Raw genomic sequence first — 19,129 nt, forward strand, 5'->3', positions numbered from 1 at the left:
ATTTTGCCTACCCTACCCCTTAATTGTTCATTTTTTAATTAAAATTTAAATTAAAAAAGTGAATTATGTGTTTGAAGCCCCTACCTCCTGATTCCCACCAGTCAAGCTTTTTTAAGATGCTTTACCTATTTATTCTTGTTCATTATTTATATATTTATAAATATATAAATGTATTTATTTATAAAGTTTTAGATGTTAGGATTAGTCTACCTTTACAGAAGTAATTATACAATGAAAGGACATTTACAAGTGTTGTTCATCCATTGTATGACTACTGTGGGGTGTGTGATGCACCAGATAGGAGATGGAGAAGCTCTCCTAGCTCTGGGTGGGGTGACTGGGTGCAGACCACCTTCATTGATGCCTTGGATTGCCAGCACCACTCTTAAGGGATAGGGATTGTGCAGTGAGGGCCTGATTATGGAGTCAAACATGCTTAGTCTCTGCTTTGTGAAGTTCATATCTTGGATTTCTTAAAATCTCTGATGTCAAGCTCATGAATTCTGTCAGTTGAGACTTTTCATTGGAACCAAATTGCATTTGACTGTTAGTTCTTTGTAGATAGGTTACATTCCCTCTATATTCTGCTTTGTCAGTGATGGAGCCCATCAGATCAAGCCAGCACATCTTCTCCAAATATTGGATGGGATTTCAAAAATGAATTCAGTTAGGAGAGCTGACAGGTATTTTTAAAGAATACTTCAGAATAGTCTTTCATACTCTGGGAATACTTCAGGCATTTAAAGGAATTTTTTTCCATGTTAATAAAAGCATGGTAAAAAGCCCATTTTTTAAATAAAACACTGTAGTTGATTTTGACATTCCAAAATGATGCTGCCATGACTATTGTAATATTTCATAAACAGTGTAACCATTTATCCAGAAATCATCTGGAAGTCATTTAAGAGTGATTGTGAAGCTGAAGTGCCCTGAGTCAAAATGAATGATTTGCTGAGGTTTTTTTTTTTAGTTTATAGTTAATGAGGTGCACTTTACAAGATATAACCGGGTTGGCCAAATTTTATATGATGATCCAGAGTGCTTGGAGTATTGGGTGGAATCACTTCCCAGCAATACATAAGAAGTGTTTATAGATACTTAAACATTTACTTATTCTTTGAACAAGCACTGAATCCTGCTCTGTGCCAGGTTCTGTAGTAGGTACCAGGGGTACAGAGACAAGTAAATATGGTCTTTGTCCTTGGAGGTGACAGTCTGTCTGTAGCTGTGCTAATACACATAGCCGTTAGCTCTAGGTGGCTATTCAGTTTTACATTTAAAATAATTAAAATTAAATAAAAAATCCAGTTCCTTAGTTAAACTAGCCGTCTTTCAAGTATTCAGTAGCCACCTGTGGCTAGGGGCTATTGTATTCGAAGAAAGTTCAGTTGCACAACATGGGTCTGGAGAAAGGTACAGACCTATCACTTGGTACAGCATGATGAAGACTGTCAGAGAAGTGTGTGTAAGGTCAGTGAAAGCCTAAAGTAATATATTTACTTGAGATTCTAGGATTTGGGAAAGGCTTCCTAGAATAGCTTCAGCAGAGTCTTGAAGGACACCTGGGAATTATCAGATGGGTGTAAGTATGGGTGCTCCAGGAAGAACTTTTTAACATGTGCAAAGACATAGAGGTAGGCATTTCAGAAGTGTTAAAACACTTCTGTTTGGGCGCCTGGGTGGCTTGTTAAGCGTCTGCCTTCGGCTCAGGTCATGATCCCAGGGTCCTGGGATCGAGTCCCACATCAGGCTCCCTGCTCGGCGGGAAGCCTGCTTCTCCCTCTCCCACTCCCCCTGCTTGTGTTCCTGCTCTCGCTATCTATCTCTCTGTCAAATAAATAAATAAAATCTTTAAAAAAAAAAAACAACAAAACACTTCTGTTTTAGTAACAGTTATTCCTAATGAAATATAGAGAAATTTGAAATATTGAAAAGATGGAGAAGTATCAGTATGTGAGGCCAGATCATAAAGGGACTTTTTAAGCTAAACAATTTAGACTTAATCCTGAAGGAGCTGAATTGGATATGAGGGTGAGCAGCAGTAGGGAGGAGACTAGGATTTTTGCCCTGAACGACTAGATGCCATTCACTGATTCTTCCCCCCTCTCTCTGGGAATACAAAAACATTCAATTCAATACATACATCTGAAAATTTGGGACAGTCTCTTGATTTTTGCACCTTGGTTTCCCACTCTTTAACATGGAGCTCCTCACAATAGTATTGTAAAGGGAAAATGGAATAATTTATGTAAAAGTGCTTTGTGGCCATAAAATGCTATGTCCACAGGAGTGAGGTAAATTTCACTAATCCTCGTAAATATTACAGTCTTTCTTTTTCTTGAAGTATTTCAGGGAGAGGTTATTTTGCTTGGGAATGGAAGCTGGAATGGGTCAATATAGGTTTCTATTAGCAATGTCAAAGGAAAGCCAGAATTCTTAGAAAATACTCAGCATCCACAGAATCTAGTCTGATGTGATGCTGGCATAGCTAATTTTGGCTTTCATTGAGACCTGCAGGGCATTGATAGGCATTTGGGGAATGGCTGAAATGTGGAGTTGTGAAAATGATTTAATTAGAAACAGCAGAGGGAATATCCAACTGCTTTTCCATAGGCTGCCACCAAAAAAGTCCATGGATGTTACTTTGAGTTTAGATGTTGCAATAGCAGGTAGAAACCATTGCCAGCTCTGGCACTTGTACGGTTTATTGTTTAATATGAGTATATTATGAGTATAATTCCATTTGTTTCAAAATGTACTTTGACTTTGGAAGAATCACAGTGCTAAAGTAAAACTTAGATCTCTGAGTACGATTCAAGCTCGCTTGTTTTTTTCATCTGTAGGACAGTTAATTCTAAATTAAGGCATTACTTTGCAAAAGAGGACTAGTGAATAATTTGAACAGGGAGATTCTGAATCAGATACAAATAGTGGATCATAACTAAATAGTTCAATTTGGCCAAAACTTAAATATAGAACATGTATACACACACACACACACACACACACACACACGTACATAACATTTCAGACTTATGAAATGTTGCAAGCATAAAGAATTTTCACACATACCATTTAGTCAGATTCCCCAAATGTTAATATTCTCTTTCCATATACATGCACACAATAGGAGATCTCAAGTATATGTACATTTTTTCCCTGAACCAGTTGAGAGTAAGTTGCAGTCATAATTCCCCTTTACCACTAAATATTGCATTGTTCTTCCAAACACAAAGATATTCATTTAAATAACTGCAGTACAGTTGCCATGCTCAGAAAAATAGTGTTGATATATGTTATTGTCTGATCTGTAATTCTCATTCAAATTTGACAGCTGTTCTATAGATAATTCTCTATAGCAAAAGAAAAATAAAATTCTGGTTCAGCATACAGTCTAGAACCACAAGTTGTATCTGGTTGCTGTGTCTTGATAATTTATTTTAAATTTCAAAAACTGTTTTTTTTCCCCAGAGAACGTAAAAGAATTTCTCGTTGCTCTGGTGATGTTTGATAGTTAAAAATACTCTATTCTTAGGTGCATTCTCTTGCACTTTCTAGCGCTCTGTTGGGATGATTTGGTAGCAAAGATCACTGCCCTTACTGTTCGGAAGTACACAGTGAGTTCACAGAGGGACATGGCTTGTCTGGTTCATCTTAATTCCTATGTGTTATTTGGAAAGCTGTCAGATTAAGGAGTAAGGGTGTAAAAAGAAAAATGGGAAGAGAGCTTGTACTAATCGAACCTGCTATGTATCGGATAGCCCCCCTCCCCGAATAGACATTGTTTTGTTTTAATTCATAAAATGCTGAACTACATATTCAGTCCCGTTTTGCTGATGAGGAAGCTGAGGTTTTCCTCAGAGAGGTTAAGTAACTTGCCCGAGGTTACACAGCATGTTATTAATGGACCTGGCTTTCATCCCAGGCTATGCCCTTGTAGATGTGGAGAGGATGGGGAAAGACTTGTAAGACAATTTGTTAATGCAACAAAATTTGTTAGGTAAAGCTCTGTGTTCAGTGTTGAATTAAATGGGATCCTTGCCTTCAAGACAGATGGGTGGTGTATTAGAGTTTGGAGAGTTCAAAGGAGAAAGAAATTTCTACTCATTAAGAAAGATTAGGGAAGACCTCATCCAAGAGTTAGTATTTCTGGAGAATCTTGAGGGATGGTAGGAGTTAATTCATAAGGAGATGTGGAAGAAGGAGTGTGAGAAAAGATATAAAGTCTGGTACAGGTGTTCGGAATGATGTGTTGTTTGGTTTTGTTGTAGTGCTGAGTTCCTGAAAGGAAATTATGGGAAAGAAACCTAGAAAGGAGTTTGGGGCCAGGCTGAAGCTCCAGTCTTGTGCCTCTTTCCTGGCAGATGAATGAGGAGCTTCTACTTTTGAGTGACTATTGAAGTTTTTTGAGCTAAGAAATGACTTGACCAGATATGACCTTTGGTGAAGGTAATCTCATTGTAGACAGTAGGATGTTTGTGACTGAGACAATACAGGGAGACAAATGAAGATGCTGATGGCAATAGTCCAGGTGAGAATTATGGGAATCTGAACTAGGGCAGATGAGAGGCAATAAGACAGAGGCGGGAACCTCTGCAAAAGATGCATGGAAGTAGAATCAAGAGGATGTCTCAGCGAGGGTGATGGGGGTGACATCTGTTACACTTTCATTTAGGAGTACCAGAAGTCTGGTGTGCTTTGATAAGGATACAGACATACAGACAATACAGAACGAGAAATTGTTTTGGAAGAGAAGCTATTATTCTTGAATATACATATAGAATTTAGATGGGATATGAGTAGGGGGTCTCTGGAAATTTAGGCGTGGAGTCCAGGATAGAGATTCATGGGTATAGATCATAGAATTAGAGTACTATGGGTATATATCTGGGAGTCTTTTATTTTAAGGTGATTACTGGAAACATGAGATGAAAAGAGCTTGCCGAGAGAGGGCAAAAGAAAAGGAAGGAAGCCAAAGACAACTCCTTGGGAAACACTTGAATCTGGGTGTGGGAAGAAGACCAAGTGCCAGAGAAGCAGGAGAACTAGGGCAGAACTGTGCCCCAGGAGCTGTGGGAGGAGAGATTTTTCACAAGAAATGAAGGATCAACATTGACAGGCTGGAGAAAGGTGCCTGTGGCCAGATATTGAGAAAAGGCCTTGAATTTAAGTTTTTTAAAGAATCATTTCAGTGGAGTTGTGAGATTGACTTTGGGGTCAAGAAGTGCATCAAGAAGCTGGCATGTGGGGACTGCTATAGGTGGTTTCTGGTTTGGGGAGAGTAGCTAAAGCTTGGAATATGTACTGTATTTGACAGGAGTCCCTAGGGGTTAAGAGACAGAAACCCAGCTGAGGCATAATAGAGGATTTATTGTTTCATGTAGAACTAGAAAGTCCAGAGGTGGAGTTGGCTTCAGATGGTACTCGATCTCAAGGTTTAAAAGTTACGAGAGTTTTCTCATGCTCTCCATTTTTTAACTTTGATTATCTCTAATGTTGTATTTTGGCTTCATTCTTTCCTGTTACAAATAGCCTGTCTCCATATGGTGGGAAATCAAACCTTTGGTAGCCCCGAGCACATCTTTACATCTTGAGATCCCAAATGAGTATCTAATGTCTTCCTCGCTTCTTTCAGCAGAGAACTCTTAGGAGGACTGTAGTTAGCCAGACTTACCTCATGTGCTTGTACTTGAACCAGTTACTTTGTTTGGGATGGCATGGTCCAATCTGGCCTATGAATTCATCCCCACCCACTGGGGCTACAGGTGGACAATCCCCCTGAAAGGAAGCAGAAGGAGGAAGAAAGACTGGCAGAAAGAAACCATAGTTATCTCGGCCCATTAGAGTCTAGTAACTAGACACATTGTAGGGAATGTTTGTTTAATTGCCTCAATCTGAAATGAACAAAGGATCAATGAAGAATATAGAAAGGTCTCAGTTAAAGCCTAGGTAATATTTATAGTGGAACCAACAGGTTCTGTAACTTTGTCTTGTACATTGCAGTTTAGAAGTAGAGGTGATGAAACATGGGGTGTACTCAAATTTTGGGTTTGATAAGTCAGGACTTCATAGGGTACTCGGGAAATCAAGCAGTAGAATCAAGCAGTTCATTGTTTAAAAGGTTTGACATGGGATTCAGAAAGTGTAGACAAGCAACTGAAACCACAGTTTGCTGGCTTATTTATGTATTTTAATCAAAGCTGATTATTTGTTCTTTGACTAAAAATAGTAGTGACTTCAAGTAAGTGAATATGTATTTGACTTTCTACTAGCATAATATAATTTCCAGCAAGGAAATAGGCTAAGTCATTTCTTCCATGTATTGTCCACTCTTTGTCAATCCATGCTTGTTTAACATAGTATTATATGCTTTAGTAGAACCTTTAATTCCGAATTTGTTTAGTATTTTCCCCTAATAGGTATTTTCACTACCTCTTAGTTCGGACTATATGTTTATATCAAAGAAGATAATGTTGGAGGTGCTAAAAAGTCTGTATTACAGACACACTTAACTTTTTAAGAAAATGATCATAAAATTAAAGGATACTCGATTTTTAAAATCTGGATGCCTAGAAAGATAAGGTAGATAACAGAAGAAAAGGTAAGCACCCATTATCTCAAACGACAATGGCTTAAATATGTAAGGTGCACATGCACACATACACACACACACACATATACACACGTATCTAGGGAACTATTATGGTACATCACAAAGTCAGCAGGGATGTAGGATCTGATACTCTGCACTTCTCATTGTATAGCTACCATGTCAAGATCACAAAATAACTGTCTACCTAAGCTGTAGCCATCATGACCCAGTTCTCAACAACAGGAAAGATGAAGGAGGAAAGAAAGAGGGGGATATTTCCCAGTAGTCAGCTTCAAGAAGCCATCTTAAGCCTCCCATATAATACTTCTACTCACATCTCACTGGCTAGAACTTAGTCACATGGGCACACTTCACAGTGGGATGCTGGGAAGTATGGTTTTTGAACTGGGCATACTGTTGTCTAGACCAAAATCAGGGTTCTATTACTAGGTAAGAAGGGAAGAATGGTTATTGGTTGGGCAATTAGTTAAAGTACTTCTGGCTGCAAGAAACAAATTCAATTCAAAGTAGTTTCAACAGTAAGGGAATGTATTATCTTGCATAACGAGAAGACCTGCATATGGTAGAACTCTTCTAGGGTTGGTTAATGGAGTTAGGTCACATCCTCAAGAACCCAGTTTCTCTCTGTCTTCCTACTCTGCTCCTCTGGTAAGGGTAGCACCATGGTTGCAGTACTTCACATAGTATATTTAGACATGATAGAATCCAGAAAGAGAAGAGAGTCATCCCTTCTTTGCATCCCATTTAGGAAGAAAGCTACCTTTCCCAGAAACCCCCAGCAGACTTCCTGTAACCAGAGCTGGGCTCACAGGTCCAGCCCTAAACCAAGTCACTGGAATGGGATCAGTATGATTGGTTAAAACCAATTGAGATTTACTCACGGGGCCGCGTCATGTGAAGGAGGTGATATTTGAACAAACCAGGCTCTGCCAGGAAGGCATGAATGAGTATTTGATAGGTGTGGTTCCTCTCTCTCCTCTTCACACCTTACCCATTCCATACGGGTCTATTTTGAGCCCTTTCTGCCATCGGAAGCCTTCCCTGGTCTTTCTTTTCCAAGTTCCTCTTGCACGTTCTTTGTTCCTCTCCACGAAGTGCTGGCTTGAGTGCCCTGTTATTTTGTGCTCAGGGTGTCAGTGTGCACTTGTCTCTCCAGCTCCTCTGACTTTTCTCTAAGGGCAGGGCCTGTTGTCACACACTTTCGTATGACCTGGGGAAGGTAACCACATTTTTGAGCTTGAAAATGATGGGGGAATGTTAAGACAAAGGATTTTTTCTTACTCTGAGTTTATTGATGTCAGAGACTATATCAGACTACATAAAAACTAAATTCCACTAAAGTTTTATGTTTAATGAATTACCCTTATTTAAAAGAAATGAAATGAGAGGTGTCTTGGGAAAACTCAGTACTTATTTTGCCAAACCTATGGTGCTTGGCCTGTAGTCGAAAGTCAATATTTGCTTTTAGATGTGAGTTGTAAAACTTTTTAAAAGCTATAACATATTTCCTCATATGGGTGGATATTGCGTGTGTTTATTGCCAGAGGTTGTGAGGATAATTCTGCTCAGGAAATGTGACCATTGCCAGGGTTTTATTGCTTTTACCTATGATATATGTAGGTATATTCAAATAGATATATGAAATAATTTTCCTCTTCTCTGTGAAGGAAATCTACTTTAAAAACCTTGGGAATTTCTCTAATAGGGGTTCTCAATACATGTCCTTAAAACATATTCAATTTTTACATGCACTTACATAAAATTATATGAAGATGTAAAACTCTTCCTGGTATGTGAAGAAATAGGGTGAGTAAAGCACTGTCAGATGAAGTTTATTTAACCTTGATAGGAAGAATGTCCAAAGGGAGCTATTTAGTTGTTAGCCCTTCTGTTTACTAAGAAAATAACTACATCCTTTGGTTCTCTTAAAGCCATTCATAGAAAATACACAAAACAACATTGTTCTGTTTCTGGAATTTACATTATTTTACCTTATTTACCTTGTTCTATTTCTAGGATTTATATTCTTTAGCTGTGGTATAGGACCTTGGGCAAGGCACAAAGGAAACAGAGGCACTTTGTTCGGTTTAAAAAAAACAATAGGGAGATGGTGATAATGAGGGCCAGTATAGTAGGATAATGAAAATGAAGAGGTGCTACAGTTATGCTACTTTTTGTCAATACACACATATATATATTTTTTAAAGAAATATTTTGTATATATATAGAGAGAGCACACAGGAGGGGCAGAACGGGGAGGGAGAGGGAGAGGGAGAGACTCAAGCAGACTCCCCGCTGAGCACAGAGCCTGACACAGGGCTAGAGCTCATGACCCTAAGATCATGACTTGAGCCAAAACCAAGAGTTGAACGTTCAGCAAACTGAGCCACCCAGGCGCCCCAACTTTTTGGCAATATATATTGATACTAAATATCCACCACTGGAAACCAGTGCACCTCTTGAGGTCTTTATTTTTCACAGGAGGCAGCAGAGTTCCAAGCACATAGTAGGACCTTAATACATAAATAAATATATGGTTGAGGACTTCTGTTAGAGGTATGTGTTGCAGTGTTTTTTGCTTTTACTTTAAAATGGTTGCCAACATTTTAGAACCTGCAGATTTCAAATTACATATGTTAAGAGAATGCCACTCACCTCCCGTTAGGCGGTTTCCTGTGGCCATACTTGCCCAGTTCAGTTTTTTTTTTTTTTAAAGATTTATTTATTTATTTGAGAGAGTGAGAATGAGAGAGAGAGAGAGTACATGAGATGGGGGAGGGTCAGAGGGAGAAGCAGGCTCCTCGCAGAGCAGGGAGCCCGATGCGGGACTCAGTCCAGGGACTCCAGGATCATGACCTGAGCCGAAGGCAGTCGCTCAACCAACTGAGCCACCCAGGCGCCCGCCCAGTTCAGTTTTGATGCATGTAGCATGATGCTGTGCTGACCCACCTGCACGAGAGAATTTAATGGCGCAAGAGAGGCAGCCTGGACGTGTTTGGGTGCAATCTGTGATAGTTCCTATGTGTGGTTTCAAATGAAGATCTGTCAGATGGGGAAACGTAGGTGTAGAAAGAAGTGGTGAGGAGGAGAGAAGACATCGTGGAGGGGGTAGATGAATATAGCTCAGAAGGGAAGGCTGGTGTGCCAAGTACTTTTATGTCAAACATTGACAATAGCATAGGGCCAGCGCATCTGGTAACCACCTCTGCAAAAGGAAGGTAGGCACACGAATGGAGGGGGGGTTTTGTCCTCTACTCCCCGGCCTCTCCGTAGTATGCTAGAGAAATTGCCCTGAGTACAGCTCTCTCTTGTTTGTGTGCACACGTGCTTCCGGCTTGGGCCTGACTGCTGCAGTTCCTTCAGCTCCTGCTTTCTCCACGCCAGGCTCGTCACGACAGCTGCTGGAAGCTACTGAACCCTTATCTGCCCTCCTCCCGGCTTGGTACATAGTCTAGTCAGGGTGTGGATTGTAGTCCTTAGTTCACTGGTTCTTGGCCAGAATTCCAGCCAAATGGCTACAATGAAATTTCTGTAATAGGCCAGAAGAAACCTAAATCCAGGCCTTTCTTAGAGAAGTAACACCAACTGTTTTATTATCTGTTTCACACTTGCCTCTCTCGTTTCTTAAAATTGCTCTCCAAGTGAAGAAATCTCAGTCTAATTCAGCACATTTCATGAAAGCATGCACCCTCTAGCGCAAATTACATACTGAAATGTGGCCTACTTGTTCATACCCACCATTGACCAGTGCTCATTTAACCAGCGCTGTTCCTGCTTCCCCCTTCTGGGATGGATGGCAGATCGAAAATATCATGTAGCATATGTGTTAAGAAGAGAGGATATAATTGAAAACTCTAGCTTCCCCGGAAAGAGCCGCTAATGTGAATCCATGGACCTTATGAATAATAAATGTCCACAAAACAGATTCATAAAGACATTACACACTGAGCCACTTGTATCCTGTCTCCTGGAAGGGTTCCAGATCCAGTGGGAGAGCGGAAGTCTAATGGCTTGCCCTTTCCCTCTCCTCCACCCGCTCTCTCCCCTCCCTGTCTTTGCTCTCTCTGCTTCCGAGACTGTTGTAACAAGCAGAATAAATAGGAGTTGCCTTGAGGTAGACTGTGTCCCCATTTGAAGTCCTGCTAGACTTGTTTTAATTTTGTGTGATCATGTGCACAACCCAGAGTGTGTTGCGATAATACTGTTGACCAGTGGATTGGTGTTCCTGTGTTTAAGGTCCACCCCCTACCCTTCCCTAAGAAAATGTACTCTCTGCAGATGTTAAGAAAGAAAATTGTTGCCATAGCACTTTAAGATCTAGCCACGTAGTTCTTTCTTGTTAGGAGAGTGAAGGACAGTAGGGGAGCAGAAATGAAACAAGAGGAGAAAACATGCAGAAAAGAAGAGATAAACAGTAAGCTTTCCCCACTCTTTTAGGGCAGTCGAATCCAGACTCCTACCGGGGCTTAGCTGAGGCATTACAGCAAATACCAAGTGTCTGCTATACATAAGGTCCCATGCAAGAGAATACAAAATGAATATGACTTGGTCTCTGCCCATAAGGGACATATCATACAACTTAAGGAGATGTGACAAGTTTGTAGTGACTAGAGGCAAAAGAAGATGTGCCCGATGAGAGCTTTGTCTAAGTACCAGTGGAATCAGAGGAAGCTGATACCATGATGGTTTCATATTTGTGGTAGTATCCAACTTGGATAGTAATGATGAGTAATGATTCACTTGACAGAGACTGGAGTCAGGGTATTTCAGGCGAAGGAAGTGTTATGAGCAAAGAGGGGTGGAAAAGCATGGTGTGCTAAACTGTAGGACACAGGGAACGTTGCGGAATCAGGTAAGAAAGGAAAAGAGGATCCGTAATGAAGTTCCAGCTAAGTCAGCAGTGGAAAAAAGCTTTCGGAAAATGCTCAGGGTTGTGCTTTTTTAAGATTTAGCTCTTATAGTATTATAATTAAGTGGTTGAGGCAGGAGTCTTGTGGAGGTTCACGGCAGTAAGCCAGTGGAAGGTGGAGGGGGATTGAGGGCTTAAGCTCAGGTGACAGCAGGGAGAGCAAAAGATTGAATGGGTTGAAACCTTGCAAGGAGGCTCTTGGTCTTGGAGACAGGAACTACAGGGTATAGATGAGAAAGAAGTGATGCCTGGGACCCTGTCTTAGCACACAGAAAGTTATACCATGTTCACCTTTCTGTTCTTACACTAATGATTATTTCCCCCTTAGGTCTTCACAGCCATTGGAAGAATAGTAATAGTAGATATCTATATATCCTCATTTAGCAAAATGAAAAGGTTTTCTGGGGCCAGCCAGTACATCCTCATGAAGTGAGACTGAGAAAACTGTTGGGTCTAGCACAGCCAAACCCAGGTATAACATTGGAAGTGGCTGGTCTTTGCTAGTAGAGGACAGTTGGGGACCCTTCCTCAGGACCAGCCACCTGTTTTTCCATGAGAGATGCTTTAAAAGAAGCACAACCAAGAATACTCTATGTCCTAAGTAAAGTCCCAGTGGTTTAGGGCCTGCCCTCACCCTGGGGGCACTCAGGGATCCCATCCTTACCCCCTTTCCCACTGCTGTGGAAAGGATGGCACTGTTGGTCTGTTGGAAATTCCTCCATAGTTGCAGTTCTGAGCTCCTAATGCCATCGTCCCTGCTTGTGAGCTCCAGTCTACTCAAGGGGAGCTGTTGGTACTCAGAACAAGGCTATTGCCCAAGTCCACTCTGTTCGACCTCTCTGGGAATTATTTCCCAGCCTCTTGGTGACACACCAGAGGCACTGACGTGAATAAGCATTGAAGCTAGCCAGGTAAGAACTGGAATTCTGGCTCCTCTATTTCCCTCCTGTGTGCCTTATGCCACCCAGCCTCTCAGGGACTCAGAGAAGTGGGGCCGTAGCAACGAGATGATTAAAATGGAAGAATGTCTGTAAACCATGTATCTCGGTGCCTGCAACTACTACAGTCTCATTACATAGGTTTCTTTTCTTTCAGAGTTTTTGGAACTTTGTCCCTAACCCTGTTACTTATTCACTTTGCTCTCTTCTGGATCTGAGGTTTTGGATGTGAAGCATCCCCAGCATCTCCAATAAGAAATACAGGCTCATGTAAGAAGCAAAATGGGATGAGACTTTGGGCCGTGCGATTGCTGGATCTGTAGAGCCTTTTCCAAGCTGTTGTGTTTATTAATCATGAACACAGCAGCTTGGGAAGCATGGGTTGATGCATTCCTAAAGGCTCCACATGATATGTTTATTCTAGTAAGAAACGAAATAATCGCAATAGTGTATGGTAGTGTGCCTTCTTACTCTGCATTATCACCATCCGTTGCATCCTCCAAGTGTTTATTTCTCCAGATAGTGGGCTTGTATTTCAGGAGAAATTGTATGCAGAGAGCTCATTTGGTTATTTCTATGAACAATAAGTAGTGGAGAAAGAGAGGATACTTTTTGAAGTTAGGTTACTTTAGTTTTTCCTTGGCTTATAAAGGGGGCAGAGATTTGGGAAAAGGCAGCAAATATATCTTGGCTAATGTGGTTAAACACTCTCTTCTGTTGACAAGCATAGGTAATCAGGTGCTCTACATTTTGCCACTTCCTTTGTTATTTTATAAAATAGTCTTCTTTCATGAGCTCTAGTATAATAAATTGAACTCCTCAAGGAAAGCCCATAGATAGGGGGACATTAAAAACTAATATTAGAGACAAAAAATTAAGAATCCTACAACAAGGGATGCCTGGGTGGCTCAGTCGGTTAAGCGTCTGCCTTTGGCTCAGCTCAGGTCATGATCGCAGGGTCCTGGGATCGAGCCCCGCATCGGGCTTCTTGCTCAGCGGGGAGTCTGCTTCTCCCTCTGTCTGCCGCTCCCCCTGCTTGTGCTCTCTCTCTGTCTCTCTGACAAATAAATAAATTAAAAAAAAAGAAGAATCCTACAACAGTTTCAGTCTGTTTATAGTGTTTGTCTTTTAGTAGACCTGAGCTTTTTTTTTAATTCTTCTTTTTTAAAAGATTTTCTTTTTAAGTAATCTCTACGTCCAATGTGGGGCTCAAACTTAACAACCCTGAGATCAAGAGTTGCTTGCCCTTCCAACTGAGCCAGCCAGGTACCCTCCCCCTTTTTTTTTAAGATTTTATTTTTGAGTAATCTCTACACCCATCAGGGGCCTAGAACTTATAACCCAGAGATCAAGAATCACATGCTCTACCGACTGAACCAGCCAGGCACCCCAGACTTTAAGGCACATCTTTCAGATAACTTGGAAGAACAGTCATAGTCTCCTGATTACTTGCAGCCCTGGGGGGGAGAAGGCTATTGCCCCTTATGGTAGAATTCGATTTTTTTTTTTTTTTAACAATTTGATTTTTTAAAATGTGATCTTTTAAACACTCCCATTTCAGCTGTCAGCATTATCAATTGAATCTTAGTGAATCTGGCATAGAAAGGCCCCTGAGAGAGCTTGCACCGAGCCTGCACTAAGGTAGACTGTGGGATGCTATGGCATTGGAATGGCGAGCATTTTCAAGGGGGAAATTTTGAGAAAAAAGTTTCTGACTAATGAGTTGACACGTTGGTGGGTAATAACAGAGTTGTGAGATGCATGCCCTGTTCTGGGCACTGTTTGTACTTGACCTACAAGACTAATGCGCAAGAAACAACTAATAGAATGTAGCCTGTGGTTAATTACGAGTTCTAGTAATTTACACATGAGGCATGTTCATGAGAAGTGAAGTCTTCATGGGAAGTAACGCTGGAGTTGAGTATTCAAGGAGTGAAGGTGAGGTTGTGAGGTGAAGCATTTAAAGACAAGTGGTGACACTGTCTAGAACCTAGAGGATCGCTAAGGAGAAATAGTTTTAAATATTTTTAACCCTCAGGAGGTATTAAAACTGCCTTTTCCAGTCCCTCATTTTACATATGGTGAGCCCTAGGAGGTAAAAGGCCAAGAGACTGGTGGTACAAAGTAAGCTATTTTGAGGCCGGATTTTGGGAAGGCTTGAAAGGTGCTAGGGTGCCTTGTGAGATCAAAGTGTGTGGTGAGAGGGCTTTTTAGGAGAAATTTCATTTAGGGACATAAACCCTGTGTTACACCTGTGGTGTTGCCTGAGAAGTTAGTGTTGTGATCTTTGCTACTGAAGAAATAATTCTATATACTCATTCTTGGTTTCTGAGTCCTCTGGTTCTCCACCCGCATCCTACATCCCCCCTCCCATACACACCTTCAGGGCACATTTCTATGTTAATGATAGGTAAGGATCAAATATTGTCCTTTCCAGGGCTATTTGCATTTTAACTGGGACAAAGAGTTCCAGAGAAAATGATGCATCTGAATGGTAGAGTTTCAGACCTCAGTGACTTCAAATGAAGGAGCATTCCTTGTGTCCTTAAAATCAGGGTGTATAAGAGGAGCGTATTGGAAGGTGGGGTGGGGAGTGGAAGTCTAAGAAGAGGATGTCCTACGCCTGGCGCTTAGGCGTAGACACTCCTATTTGTTAATGAATGAATGAAACTTTTTAGTGAATGAGTGAATTGATGAATAAGGCTCCAGGGTGCAGGGTACTTGCAGAGAGAAGAGAAAGGGATGAAAAAAGAACCTTTAAAGGAGGAATTAATATGACTTGATGACTATGTGATCCTAAGAAACAAGGAGGGAGAGAGCATTAAAAAAAAATTACAGATAAAAAATCTTGTTGCTTGAGAGAGTACCCCTGGTGAAACCAGAAAACTGGGACAGTCCTGTGTTTAACATATGGGCACACAGCTGTCATTTCTATGTCAGTGCTTGGAAACCTTCCTTCAGTTAACCTGTTTGTATATGTGTGTGTGTGTGTGTGTGCATATATATACACATGTATATGTATGTGTCTGTGTATATACACACACATGCCTTTGCTTGGAAAATTATGCTTACAGTGACTTTCACTTTTTGCTTCCCTTTTGCACAGAAAATGCCGCCCTTGGTAATGGAGAGATAACAGGCTGACTTGCCTCCAGAAGGCATTCCTCCTTAACAGACTGGTTTGCTCTGAACGGTATAAACACTCCTGCCTGCTGACCAGTGGTCTGTATTTATGAGGCACTTGGAAAACACTGCAAGCTGCAGAGAGTGACCATGAATAGCAAACTTAATTTGGTTTAATGTGTTTTGGCTTGCTTGACCTCACCAGAATAAAAATGTGCCTGTTTGAATTATTGTATTGGGAGTTTAAAAAAAAAATTCTAGAGACATTTATCTCATTGGAAGAATCTTGGGATTGCTTTAGCAAAGGTTTAAGTCCATGTTTAATGTCAGATAGACTTGAGAAATGTTTAACATAGATCCTTAATCACAGATTACTTTATTGTGAGTTCTGAATTTTTAAGAGCCTAAACTACTTTTTTTTTTTTTCTTGCTACTTTTTTCCCCCTAGACGATTGGCTGGCAACGACCTTTCTTTTATCCACCCAAAGGCCTTGTCTGGGTTGAAAGAACTCAAAGTTCTGTAAGTAATGCAATTTTAGAGTTTCACAGCTGGCTGTGTATTTTCTTTTTGCATAGTCAACATGCTTGGAGCTAGGGTAAGCACAGTTTCTTTTAGTTCAGGATTAAAAAGATTTAAGGAGTGGCCAATGGGTAGTGTGGGAGGCAAGGGTTGATTTAGGCAACCTTGGGTCTAGATAACAAAAGTTAAAACTCTAAATAATAGGTGTTCTGACCTTCAGTGCATTACAGTTGAATGTATTAGGCTTTTTGTGGGGCTAATGGATTGAATCAAAATCATATTTAAGCTCTACTGGTAGAGTTTTGTTTCTACTTATTGTATAGCTGTAAGAACTTTGAATTAGCTGATTTAAAGGGAAAAAAGGCTTACAAAAGCTCAAAATGTTAAAATCATTTTAAAGCTAAAAGGAATTAAGATGCCTATAATTTACAGAATCTGTGAGGGACCAGGAAATAAATTAACAGTCCCTAGGGTGACGAACATTAATTAGGGTGCCTTAATTCCTGAGAGTGAAACACCCCTGGAAATGTATATTACCAGGAGGTCTGTGTGAAGAGATGGCTTAGGGATAGCAGCTTAGGTTTCATTTCTGGATTTATAGCAAATGCTTCTTGCTTTTTTGCAGTTTTCTTTCCTTGGGTGCTCTCCACCTTGATCTCTCCCCCTTTCCTGCCATTGGAAATATTTTTTGGATAGAAATGGCTCTGAATTCTTCTAAGAAAAAATAGTAACAATTGCTTGTTATTCACTAACCAAAAATTTCCTTCCAGAACCTTGCAAAACAATCAGTTGAAAACAGTACCCAGTGAAGCCATTCGAGGACTGAGTGCTTTGCAGTCTTTGTAAGTAGCTTTTTGGTTTTCTGTATTCTTGAATCATTAGTAGACCACTCTGGCTGCTAAATGTGTAAAGAACTGGAATCCCAGGAAAAGGGGAGATTTAATCTCTCATCTGGGATAAAATTGGAGATGGCCAGGTGCTGTTATCAAAATGCCCTTTGGTGAGAGAGAAGGAGGTGGTTCAATTTACTCCCTCTCTTGTCTCAGATGCTGGGAGAAAAGTCACAAGCATACACGGCTAGGTATAATTCCAGGAGCTTTTATATGGCAGGTGATCTTCACCTCTTTAGAACCAGAGTTATGTGTGTACAGAAGTTCTAGTGTCTTATGCCATGATGGTCACACTTACAGAGAGGTTTCTGTTTTAGGCGGTAATGATAATCAGAACAGAGTGATTATAATTCCTCATCTGTGGACCTTGAACTCACAGTGGGGGTGGTAACTTGGTCTCTTGTACTGCCTTCTTCCCAAGTTTTTCTTTTTGAGGAGAGTTTGGTTTTATGTGGAGAGTTCAAGATTTCAATTCTTGGTTTTTACCATGTTCAGATGCTTGGTTTTTATTAATTTCAAAAGCTGTTTTTTTTTTTTTTTTAAGATTTATTTATTTTAGGAAGAGAGAGAGAGGGCGAGCAGTGAGAGTGAGTAGGGGGAGGGGCAGAGGCAGAGGGAGAGAGAGAAGCCCAAGCGGACTCTCCACTGAGCCCGGAGCCCTACAAGAGGCTCCGTCTCACAACCTGCAGATCGTGACCTGAGCCGAAATCAAGAGTCATACGCTCAACCAACTGAGCCACCCAAGCGCCCCAAAAGTTTTTCATATATCACTTCACTTTGTCCTTTTTTGCATTCTTTCATGTGTGTTTGTGTGTGTGTGTGTGTATGCGTGTATATGAACCTGGAGGACAGTGGTCACTGCTTCCACTGTTTTGATATACAAACCCCATACCTCCCTTCCCCCTCCAGCGGGGCCGGTGGTATCACCGGGGCCATGAAAAATCCATGGAAGATTTTGAAGAAACAACCAATTTTTATATTAAATAAACATATTTGTTAATGACTAAAATGAATGTTATAAGCTAGTGCTGTTAGGACTACAACTTTAGTTTTTCTCATCTTTGGGATTGGAAGATCCAGTTCCTCTGTCTCTTCCGGAAAAAGAGTAAGAAACACTGAACTGATGCATGTGGTTATTACAATTTGCTTTTTGCCAAGATTAAGAAACACTGTTAGTGTATTTATCAGGCTTGTCTGGTTTGGGATCCCCACTTTGCCACTTACTAGCTGTGTGAAGTCGTTCAAGTTATTTAAAATTCTCCATACAGTAGTATGCTCATTACTTGCCATATACTTGAATGCATGAAAAGCACTTGTAACAATATCTGACATGTAGTAGGTGTTCAAGAAACATTTGTGGAATCTACTAATAGTAATAATGATATATTTTATCAGTGCTTTCTTTTGATTTTTAGTTTACCCAATTTACATAACTAGGTGATGGGAATGTTTGAACGTAATGAAAAAGTATTCTTTCTTTTATTTTACTTTTTTTGAAAAAGCATTCTTTAAAACAAGGAACTTGGTTAGTTTGTCATTCTACTAGAATAACAAATACCAATGTATATTGTTTCAGCTCATGTCCTAATTCCAAATACAGGGGGAGGAAGGTGTAGTTTGTGAAAGTGTGGCACTTTGACCACCTGCAATGCAGACCCGTAGGCCATATCCTAGAAGTAATGGTATTTTCTCTGTAAAGGGAAGATCTAGCAAGCTATATTTTTAAAAATTTCCCCAGGAAATTCTCATGTGCATGAAAGTTTTGAGAATCACTCTGAATAAAAAATTGTAATAGTTAGCACATGTATATGTTCTGGATTACAAAATTAGGTTTTAACTATATCATGTAGTTGTGTAATCTAATCTGTCCCATATTTTTTTTTATTGCCCTTTGAAATAACTTTAAATGTATGCTTTTGTAGGAAACGCCTATAGTAGAAGACTTGACTGAAAATGGTTGAATTGCTTGTCTCTGCTTGCTGATATAAAACCATTTTTTTTTTAAAGGTTTTATTTATTTATTTGACAGAGAGAGATGGCGAGAGAGGGAACACATGCAGAGGGAGTGGGAGAGGGAGAAGCAGGCTTCCCATGGAGCCCGATGCGGGGCTTGATCCCAGGACCCTGGGACCATGA

General features: G+C 40.4%; 1 protein-coding gene across 2 annotated transcripts in view; it reads left to right on the forward strand.

The window, feature by feature from the left end:
- The window catches only part of LGR4 (leucine rich repeat containing G protein-coupled receptor 4), a 99,186-nt gene that overhangs the window by 57,295 nt on the left and 22,762 nt on the right, over positions 1-19,129 (forward strand). For both annotated transcript variants that reach the window (XM_006727283.3, XM_081798437.1), the window contains exons 3-4: positions 16,032-16,103; positions 16,874-16,945. In XM_006727283.3, the coding sequence (XP_006727346.1) occupies positions 16,032-16,103; positions 16,874-16,945 (144 nt within the window). The remainder of the gene's footprint in view (positions 1-16,031; positions 16,104-16,873; positions 16,946-19,129) is intronic.

This window comes from Leptonychotes weddellii, chromosome 11 (genome assembly GCF_054177405.1).
Source record: "Leptonychotes weddellii isolate Sample4059 chromosome 11, ASM5417740v2, whole genome shotgun sequence".
In the NCBI taxonomy this organism is placed as follows: Eukaryota; Metazoa; Chordata; class Mammalia; order Carnivora; family Phocidae; genus Leptonychotes; species Leptonychotes weddellii.